The sequence below is a fragment of the Thunnus thynnus genome, chromosome 16 (assembly GCF_963924715.1).
Source record: "Thunnus thynnus chromosome 16, fThuThy2.1, whole genome shotgun sequence".
NCBI classification, from domain to species: Eukaryota; Metazoa; Chordata; class Actinopteri; order Scombriformes; family Scombridae; genus Thunnus; species Thunnus thynnus.
The window spans coordinates 24,001,163-24,011,414 of NC_089532.1; the positions used below are offsets into that span (position 1 = coordinate 24,001,163).

Sequence of the window (10,252 nt, forward strand, 5' to 3'; positions counted from 1 at the left end):
CATGTTACATAGAGCAGAAATTATTATTGCATTAGTTCAGGAAATGGACACCTCTCACTCCTGTAGGTGTGTGGTAAAAAATGTATGAATAAGCGGTTAAAAGAAGGTAGCGCTTACAATACAAGCTATTCAAGTTAGATCAATGTTTTTAAAGTATTAAACTTCAGTCAGTCCACATACAGCTATTAATATGTGAAACAGGCCAGTCATATGTAATATTTATAATTGTGATTTTATTAGAAATAGGTTATCATGATCCATTGTCATGTTAAATTGTCTTTATAATATAAACTTCTATAAGAAGGCTTAACATAAGCACATTGTTATTAAAACAGTGGTGGCACAATGCTACATCAGTAACTGCAATGGAAATATATCACGTCATTGTGATTCATTTCTATCCATATAGCAAAATGTGTGATCTATGCTATTAGCTACTATCATTGTTATTGTTTTTAAGGCTACAACATTTATCAATAAAGTTATCAGTAAAGTTAATGTTAGAGAAGCTATGACAGTTTTGGCTTATAAATAGAAGCTGTTTTAACTCTTTATCCAACAATAATAATACTACATAAACTACAACATCTACTGCTGTAGTCAAAAGGTAAAGTCTGACTAGGAATAGTACTGAAGAAACTTGTAACAGCTTGGCTTCATCCTACAAAGGACAGTTTGTAAAAGTTCAACAATGCATTTTCAGCTTATATGCTGTGCAACTATTTTTATGACAAAAAGTGTTGCCAAACTGCAAAGTACTGTAACTAGGACACAGTGCTTGACCTCTTGGCCTTCTTAAGAATGTCACACTTCTTGCGATTAGGGCGCCGGCAGCGTTCGTCAATGCTTGGCACACATTCATAGTGCCACACCTCCTCCATCTTATCCACAGGATACACCGTTTCCACATAGTGACGGATCAGTCTGAGGCGCACTGGGTCAAGCTGCTTCTTGTTGCAGGCCCCCGAATGGTTGTACTGCAGCCGCAGGTTCTCCTGGGTGAAGAGCTCGGGGAATAGTCGCACCAACAGTCGGGCAGCAAAGTTCCCAACAGAGAGACTCTGCTGGACAATTTCCCGCACCTCAGTGTCTGAGAGCAGGTAGATAGAAGGAACAGGGAAGTCAGGTTTGGATACAGTCAGTTCATCCAGGGGAATTTTGCAAAAGTCTTTACTACTTTTCTCTGGGGGTAAAGAGGGAATTTCTGGATCCTCCCTCATATTGTCTGGATTGAGCTGGTTCAACTGGCAAAGAAAGTCCTGGTCTGAGTCTTGACCATAAACTTTGCGCTGCTGAAGGTAAGATCTCCTCTGCTCTGTGTCACGTCTCCTGCACCTCTCATCAAGTTTGCCAACAAATTCCAACATCCACACTCTGTCATTCTTGGCTCGTGGGTAGACTAACTGCACATAATGACGGATCAGATTTACACGAACTGGGTCGAGTTGTTTTTTACCAAGAGAACCACTGCAGTTGTACTGTTTCCGTGTGTTCTCGTGAGTGAAGAGCTCAGGGAACATAAGCACCAGCAGCCGAGAAGCAAAGTTCCCAATCGACAAGCTACATTCATAGTTGTTCTTGAGCTGCTCCTTGGACAAGAGGTACTCCTGGGGAACAGTAAAGTCCGGTAGGGGAATCTCCAGATTGTCAAAATCGACAGGTGTAAGCAGTGACTTTTTGGACTTGCGACTGGGCCTTTCATAATCACCCACCTCTGGCACCTTAATAATAGAAACATCTTCAGGAAGGCTGGCCAGGTCATAGCCCTCATCAGTGATATTGTCAGGTTCACTTCCATTGCCATTACTGTGAGGACCCTCGAGTGCATCCTCCATATGCTGAATGCATACCTGAAGCCAGCTGTCCTCAGGCACATCAGGAAAATTCGCTTCCATATACTTTCTTATTATTTCCATCTTGTCAGAGTCTAGAATCAGCTGCCCCACACTATTGAAACTGCTGGAGCCTTCTGGCATTTTTCCCTCTTCGAAAACCTCAGGGAAGAGCCGGTGCATAAGAAAAATAACAAAGTCCTCTGGGGAGGAGAACTCATCCAGCTCCTCTGTGGCTTGAGTATTGAAAGCAAGGCCTGATGCAGCTAGGCTGCTCTGCTGGTTATCTAGAGAGAGATGCTCCTCCTGACCCTGTTCATTAATGAAATGATAGGTTTGAGGATGCTCAGCCTTTATCCCAGCACCTGTGATTGTCTGCTTCCTGAGCAGCCGAGCACTCTCCATGTCCCTCTGCGCCCAGAAGCGATTAAAGAAGTCATTAATCTGAAGGAGGCATTCTTCCTGCCAGACACTGTTGTTCTTGACTGAGGGGTAGCAGACCTCAACATAGTTACGGATCAGCTGCAGATGCAGAGACTCCAACGTTCTCTTGCTCGCCATGCAGTCGTGAGAGCACTCCCTGGCTTTGAACAGCTCTGGGAAAAGATGCACCAGTAGGCGACAGCCAAGCTCCCCAGCGCTTGATGTCTGTTCCATCAGCTGATTCAATTCGTCGCTTGTTAGCAGATACTCGGGAGGAGGCTGGAACTCTGTCACCATCTCAGCTGGTTTGATCTGCTTCTTAATCCGCATGACTTCAAGGGTTAACAAGTCCACTTTGCTATGCAACTGTGTCATGCTCGAATTGAGGGTATTAAGGATGAAAAACATTTTCTCAATCAGCGGATAAAGGTTAGAATCTGTTGACGAGGCTTGGCCTGAAGTGTCTGTGGTGGGGAAGGCCTCCAATGGGCCATTTTCCTCTGAACTTTGGAGCTTGGATGAGAGGACGCTGCTGTAGTTGAGCTGATTTCCAGCACCCTGACTGGCCTGCTGCTCTAGACTTGGTGTGTTCCTCTTCTCTGAGATCCTGTGGGAGATGCTGAAGAGAGGCTTTCTATAGGAAGCTCTGGATTTCTCCTGGATGCAGTCCCTCTTCTCTCCGGTTGTGGTGAGGCAGAGAGGCTCTTGTCTGCTGCTGTCATCCATCAAGTGCCGCCTCATCTAGACAGAATAAATAACATAAGAACACATCTTACAGCAGTGACATATTTTATATAAAATACAAATTTTCAATAGTGTATCCCTAAATTTTTTTTGAGTTTAGCTCACCTCGCCAGAGACTCTGGCTCTCTTGCTGCTTGTGGACTGGTTGGTGTCAGGGCCCATCTCTGCAGATGTCCGTTTACCAGCCTCAGTGGCCCCGGGAGATCCTCCTCCTCCTCCTCCTTCAGGTGGCTCACAAATGGCAAAATCCTCTGCCTCCTCCTTAACATCTTCGACATGCTTGTGTTCTGAAAAAAAAAAAAGATTTTCATGTTTCCTTTGTTAAAGCATTTGTGTTCTTCTTCACATTTATTAACTGTTAATATCCTAAACATACGTTTATGACAATGACATTAATAAATAAAGGAAAACATTTTTTTTAAGCAGTTGATCAACATGTATTTTATGTAAAAGTGCATATATTTGAGGACAAGTGTTTTGTTTCATGCTTCCTTAAATGCCCTGTCTTATCAAAAGGCTTTTTCTATGCGATAGCCCTGCAGGTTTTTTGAAAACACATGTTAGTTGGGATTTCTACCATAATATATACTTAAAATATTCTAAATCTGTTCACAGTATTACAACTTCCTAAGTTAAACACTTTAGCATTCTGCCATACTCAGTGATTCATCTCAAACATCAAATATTCTGATGAATGTTTGCTGCGGTTGCTGAACTTACCTTTCTCAAGCATCGCTTCGTCTGAAACTTCCCCATACTCAGAGGAATTCATAGCCTAAAAGAAAAAAAACATATCTTAAATACATAATTAATATATAAACATACATATGGTGTCAGATTGCACCTGTAAGAGAAGTCACACTTTTCATTAATGTTAACATAGTGAAGTTAGAAATTACACTGGACCAGCTAACTTATGGTTTTATTGAAATATGCTTGATGGATCATGTCATCGATAAACACATTCATACTGTACGTTTACCCTTATTAAACACATTTATAACCTACAAACTACTCTGTTTAGTTAGCATATAAGCACACAGTACAGTGTCTGGTATGCTGCCGTTATGACAAACAGCATGTGATCAGCTGCAGTCAAACACATGAACTTACAGGCAGCCTGAGCTCGCTTTCTGTAAAACACGTCGAAATCTATTTGTTGAGTTTCCATCTCATTTTCTCTAACACACTGAAAGTAGCTACGTTCTTTTTTTTGCTGCCAGAAACTCTGCTGTGCATGGCACAGTGCACTGAGTTAGCTGTCCTGCAGCCTTCATTAACCAGGATACTTCCTCATTCTTCCGCCCATGAACCCTTGAACCAAAACACAAGACAAACCAGCTGTGCAGACTGTTTCTCTGCCAAAGCCCCGCCACAAACTTATCGTTTTTAACAACAGCGCACGTCAATATGTATATCTACGCACTGCGTTGGTTTAGTTGTGCAACATTTTGTTTGTGAATGTTAATGACGCGGCAGTGTTTGCGTGGACGGCTCTGCTCTCTCCTGCTCGGACTCTTGGTAAATTAATTAACGGTAAACGCGCGTAACCGGCGCGTTTGAGCTCACCTTTACGAGTCCATGCAACCCTTCAGGACTGTTAGCGGTGTGTTGGACATGTCTGTGAAGTGTCACGGTGCTGTATTTGCAGGTAACTGTTGTTCTTGTTGTTGATAATTTTTTTTTCTCTCGCTCGGCTTCTGCGCTTTCTCGCGTGACGTGACGGTGCGCGCGTCTGCTGTGTCACTTCCGCACAGCTGTGGAGAAGAGAGGAAATGTGGCTCAACCTACTGTCAGAATGAGAAAATATGATTATTTAACTAATATTACTACACCCTAACAATAGCACCATGTCTTTTAAAAAGTGTTTAATCACATCTGTTATTATTTTTGAATGTCACGTGCATAGCTGGACTGGAGCAGCTGTCACGTTTACTAACAGTGATGTGACTTTTTAAAAAAATCTTTAGCTGTTTATTATCACCACATGAGGAACGAGTAAACAAAAGAAATGACCTGCTTTTTGGCCCTGTTCTCCTCATTACACAATTCCCCCCTTTTTATGCCGGAACCTAGAAATGTATAGCTGTGTTTATGCCATATACTTTGTGTAATGTTTAATGCTTTTGGATGTATTCTTGTAATTCCTGTCTTTAGTGCTGATACCATTGTTAAATAATCACTAATTTATCGAACACACGTGACAGCATAACAAACTTAATAAAGTCAGGTAATGACTTTATGAAATATTTACAGTTCACATTTTGGAGCATTTTGGGCTCATTTGTCTTGACAGTGTCAATTTATTGAAAGACATGAGAGGGAGATGCAGTTTTCAGCTGCTATAAAATCGTCTCTGCATCCCTTAACTCTTCCTTAACCCTCTAAAAACCTATCAGTCAAACGGTTTCAACAGTTCATGTTGTGGGCTTGACAGTCACCTGTCCTGACATAAGTGGGGATGCACTGTGGGGATGTTATTGGGTGTAGTATGATGTGGTTTTTCTATATGCTATGGTGTCACTATAGTAATCAAACAGCATATACTAAGCCCATAGTAGCTATCTCTTTAAAATACAGTATGGTGTAAATTACGGTGCTACAGTTCATCATAAGACTTAGTCTAGTTATTAGTGCTGAGAAGTGGAGCAAAAATCATACAGAGGGGATTTATGATGGCTTCCTAAGAAACACACAAAACCTTTAGTTCAGCTGACACATGGATTCATAGTCCTTGATTATGAAACAGACAACAAGCTATAGTGTGATGAAATAGTGCATCAGTAATTAGCAGGATATGATGTCACAAAATACAGCAGCTAATTTATGCAGGACACTTCATCAGCAGTCATTGCATCATAATACTGAACATGTGAAAAACAGGAGTACCTGCAAAAACTGTTCTTTATCTTTTAAAAGAAAATGTTTGAGATTTTGTAAAATGTTGTACTAGATTTTTTATGTGTATATCTGCAGATATGCAGTATGGATTTAGATCTGACAGCAACATCAGTGGCCCTTTAACTCTCTCCAGAAAAAGTGGTTTACACAGAGCCCTTATTACATGGGCAACATCGCCCTCAAGTGGAAAGAGACTGCAACAATATTATAATAAACTGATGTCTGTCAGGAACAATCTGTCACCCTGCAGTCTGTGTGAGGCCTACTGTATGTAAAGCAAGAGGATATCAGTGTTTTAATGGCACTGACCCACAAATACACACAGTACTCCATGAATGCTATTTAGAAAGATTCTTTTATTATTAGTGATGAGAGTAAAACCTACAGTTTTTTGTTGAATTACATTATATTGAACTTTAATAAATTCCTAATTCAGTGAAACCCTTTTTACCAGTGAGCAGAATTTCTTGAAAATATGTTTGTACACAATCAAGATGATGTTTTAAATAAAATGCTTCTCTGTCGCAGTATGGACAGTGAATACACAGTGTGTATGTCTCTGTCAAATATGTCCTCATCCTCTGTGCAGCTGACTCTGACATTATGTGAGGTAGCGATGTGTAAATGCTGTATTAAAGGAAATTACTTTTTCCTTTTCTGTTCTGTTGCAGGCTTTGATATGATTTGTGTGAGTGGTATATAAAGTTTACCTTTCTTTCTAAAAAAAAAAAGTGTGTAAAAACTTTCTTTTATGTAAAAAAGCACATGGATAACTCAACCTGGAGATGTTTATGGAGTGCAGACTTAACTACATAGTGAGGAAAGATAAAATGTTAAGTTTTAAATTTGTTAGTCTCACCTGAAATCCTGAAGTTGGTGGTTTGTGCGTGTGTGATTTTGACTGTTCATCCAGTTTGGTTACAAACGTCCTCAAATGGCAACTGGCAGTCTGTACATCAATAGTTATAGTATCATATGACATCCCAGGTTCAAATATTATGAAGTCAATATTTTAAAAAATGCATTGCTGTGAAATATTTATAACAATGAGCTGGTGGAAAGTGAAGTCAAGAGTGAGATGATTAATAACAGAAGGCAGTCGTATACCACATTGTTGCAGTCAGAGGAGAATTTTGATTTTAAGTGGCAGCAGCCATTAAGCAGAGCAGGTAAACTGGTTTTCTCTGATGAACAGAGATTTCAGTCAGCTAAGGGTGAACAGAAGACCTCACACTGCCGTAATTTCATCTTAATCATTGGCTATTTCATGCACATACTAGCACCCAATGTTCTGTCCCCAGCCACAAATATGTCGATACAGAGATGATATAACAAGACAACGTGTGGCTGGTGTGCTTCTCATTATTCGACTAATGAGCTGTCTCCATGGCAGTCTGATCTGTCAGCCAATGAAGCGAGCAGGCCCTGTGCAGGGGGAAGCACGGCCCAGGGTCAGCCAGGCGACGGCTTGCTACGAGGGGCCGGCGTGCAGCACTTAACACCGGGAAGAGCTCGTTAAAGTGTCATTTTTGGCCAATATGCTCGTCTGTGTCGAGGAGGCCAATCAGCCATACTGTTCCCATCGCAGGAGAATGACTTTCATCCATCACCGTCAGCTATATGATGATATTAGCAGGTGTTTACTGATGGGCCATTCACAAGAAGACAAATGGAGATTCTAATATCACTCCACACTCATTCAGTCAGTCATTTTACATACTGGATTATTCCATAAAGGGTCACAGGAGCTGAGGGAATCTATCCCAGCATCGTTTGGAGGGGAGGCAGGGTAACACCACAGCTAAGGGTTTAAACAGTGACATAAAATTTAAGCAATGCACAAATATGAGACTCTGACCTGTATGTAACATATAATAGCTTATATTACTCCTGATTCATGTTTCCCCCTTTGTGGAGAGGATATCACACCAAACTCCATTTAAAAAAACTTTTTTATTTTTATCTTTTACAGTTTTACTTATCAGCAAAGGTATGTACTTTCTAGACCATGACATTTTCATGTGAGATGTGCAGTAAGGAACAGAGAGAACTGAGGTTCAACACCAGTCTATATCCCCATATCAAATGTGAGCCAGTAGTGTGGATCTGATAAAGGTTTCTCACTGACCAAAGCTTCATAAAAAACTTCAAAACATACAACGAAATGTGATTTTTTTTTAATTTATCCTCTCTGTTTAGTAATAATGCAGTTATAAATGTTGTTAATCCATTAATAAAGGGTCATGAGGGGGTCTTACTTCACCATAAAGTCATCAAGTCTCTAGTTATAAATATAAATAAAGCTTTTTTTTTCATTTTTTTTTTTACAATAATCAATCCAATCTACAGTTAATAAGTTAATAATGTTAATAAATGGATTTCACTCCTCCTGATGAATTTAAAAGCTAAAAACAAAGCAAGAGTGAAGGAGGATAAAAATCAGTCAAAGGGATTTTGCTCTTATTAATGATTAGCACACCATTAAAAATATGTATTAACCACTAATAAAGATATTGGTTGCAATGTACAAATGGTAAAGTTATGTGAAACATATATGAAAGAATTCTTAATTTAAAGGATTTTTAATGGTTTCCTGCAGCATTTCATAGGTGAGTCAACCCACTCTAAGAAATAATCGTTTTAGGGCTGTTTTCACCCTCACAAGAATAAATTGCTGAGTTGCAACACAGAATACTGGTGTTTTTCCACATAACACTGATCAAATCTACAGAATCCTTACATAAAACTGCTTCAGAAGATAATGTTTTGTATTAGCTGAACCTGAATTTCCATTTTTCTGCATATTCCACAGAAAAGACACAGTATCTTTTCTGTCAAAATCACAAGTTTGGAGTGGCTGTCTGTTCCCAGCATCCACACTGTGTGCTGTTCGTGTATGTGTCTGTGTCTGTGTGTGTGTGTGTGTGTGTAATGGAATCCGCTGGACTGTGCTGACCGACTCTCTCCACTGGACCCTGCTGTAATTACACCACTCATCGTCTGGGACGGGCACACTAGGGCCGCTGTTACCCACTTCATGTTTTGCATAGTCTCGCCAACTCCTGCTTTCATGATACCCAAGACTCTCAAAGTGAAAACTGTAAGCAAACACAGTCTAAGGTTTCTGCTCCTTCCTTCCTCATTCTGCTCTCTATCTGGACTATGCAAAGATTAATACTAGGAGTAGAAATGTTATCAGGGAGGAATAAAGGATATGATTTCTGTTCTGCATTAAACATTTAGCTTTACCATTGGAGGAACTCTGTTTTCCTCTTGAAGTTGAAAACAAAAAAACCCATCCTATCAAATCCTCTTCTGCATTGCCTGGTTGATTTCTACTGGGGGCATCTATGCAACAGTTTCATTGCTTAGGCCAGACCTCATCTTTTGAAAAAAGTTTTGTTTAGTAACTATATTTGTCATTCTGGCATTGCCCCAGCCTCCTTCCTTGTTTGGTCCTTTTAACTTTCCATGTAACTTTCCTCATGTCTCCTCACGGCGAGGATAAATATTTCATGAAGAGCCTGAGGCTTTCCCTGGCACACGCTGTACTTCGCTGTACCCAGGAAGCCCAACCAGCGGAAACCAAAACAGTAAAGGAAGTGGACGTACAACCCAGCAACAGACAGGAGCTTGTTTTTGAAATAGTTCACTCCACATCACCACCTCTTGCACTTCAACCCCACCTTCTTCTTTTATAACGTATCTTCTCCCCCTTCCCTGTCATCCGCTCGTTTGTTTCTTCTGCCTGTCTTCATCCTCCACTCATCCATTTTTCACCTTAAGTTCCCTCCATCTCCACCACCCCTCCTGCCCCATGCTTTCAAAATCTTACTAACTGTATTGTCTGATCAGATAACTATCACTAACAAGTAAACAAGAGACTTGAAAAATTGCAACACTCCCAGTGAATCTTTGTATGTTTTTTTCTTAATGAGCTCACAGTTTGAAGCTACGAATCAGCGCCCCACAGAAAAGCTAACATTTGGTTTACATGGTGCAATTTGGATGCAACTTGAACTCTAGTCTGTGCAACTGCAAAGTTGAGTTTGAGTCTTTCATAGGGGAACAATCAGATAACAAAACTAAGCAACTACACCCATGCTAGCTGCTCAATGAGGCTGTATTTAGGCACACGGGGACAAAACCATGCTCACAATGACAACGTTAACAAGCTGAGCAGGTATAATGTCACCATGTTCACCGTCTTAGTTTAGTGTGTTAACATGCTACCATTTGCTGATTAGATCTAAACACAAAGTACAGTTGAGGCTAATGGGAATGCCATTAGTTTTGCAAGTCAGAAATCAATGTATTGGATGAATAAAAACTTTGACTTGCTGGTGATGCTA

General features: G+C 40.5%; 1 protein-coding gene across 1 annotated transcript; it reads right to left on the reverse strand.

Moving 5' to 3' along the window:
- Positions 1-213: 213 nt before the first annotated feature.
- On the reverse strand, positions 214-4,736 carry bend3 (BEN domain containing 3). The gene is made up of 4 exons (XM_067613806.1): positions 4,569-4,736; positions 3,720-3,774; positions 3,105-3,286; positions 214-2,996 (listed from the first exon to the last, which is right to left on the reverse strand). The coding sequence occupies exons 2-4, from the start codon at positions 3,769-3,771 to the stop codon at positions 765-767; spliced, it is 2,466 nt and encodes an 821-aa protein (XP_067469907.1). The 5' UTR covers positions 3,772-3,774; positions 4,569-4,736; the 3' UTR covers positions 214-764.
- Between the last annotated feature and the right edge of the window lie 5,516 nt (positions 4,737-10,252).

Bases quoted from the DNA above. Each gene is read 5' to 3' on its own strand.
- bend3 (XM_067613806.1), bottom strand. From the start codon at position 3,771: ATGAATTCCTCTGAGTATGGGGAAGTTTCAGACGAAGCGATGCTTGAG. The intron at 3,287-3,719 runs GTAAGTTCAGCA...TTTTTTTTTCAG, and splicing joins CGAAGCGATGCTTGAGAAAG to AACACAAGCATGTCGAAGAT. The intron at 2,997-3,104 runs GTGAGCTAAACT...TATTCTGTCTAG, and splicing joins GAGCCAGAGTCTCTGGCGAG to ATGAGGCGGCACTTGATGGA.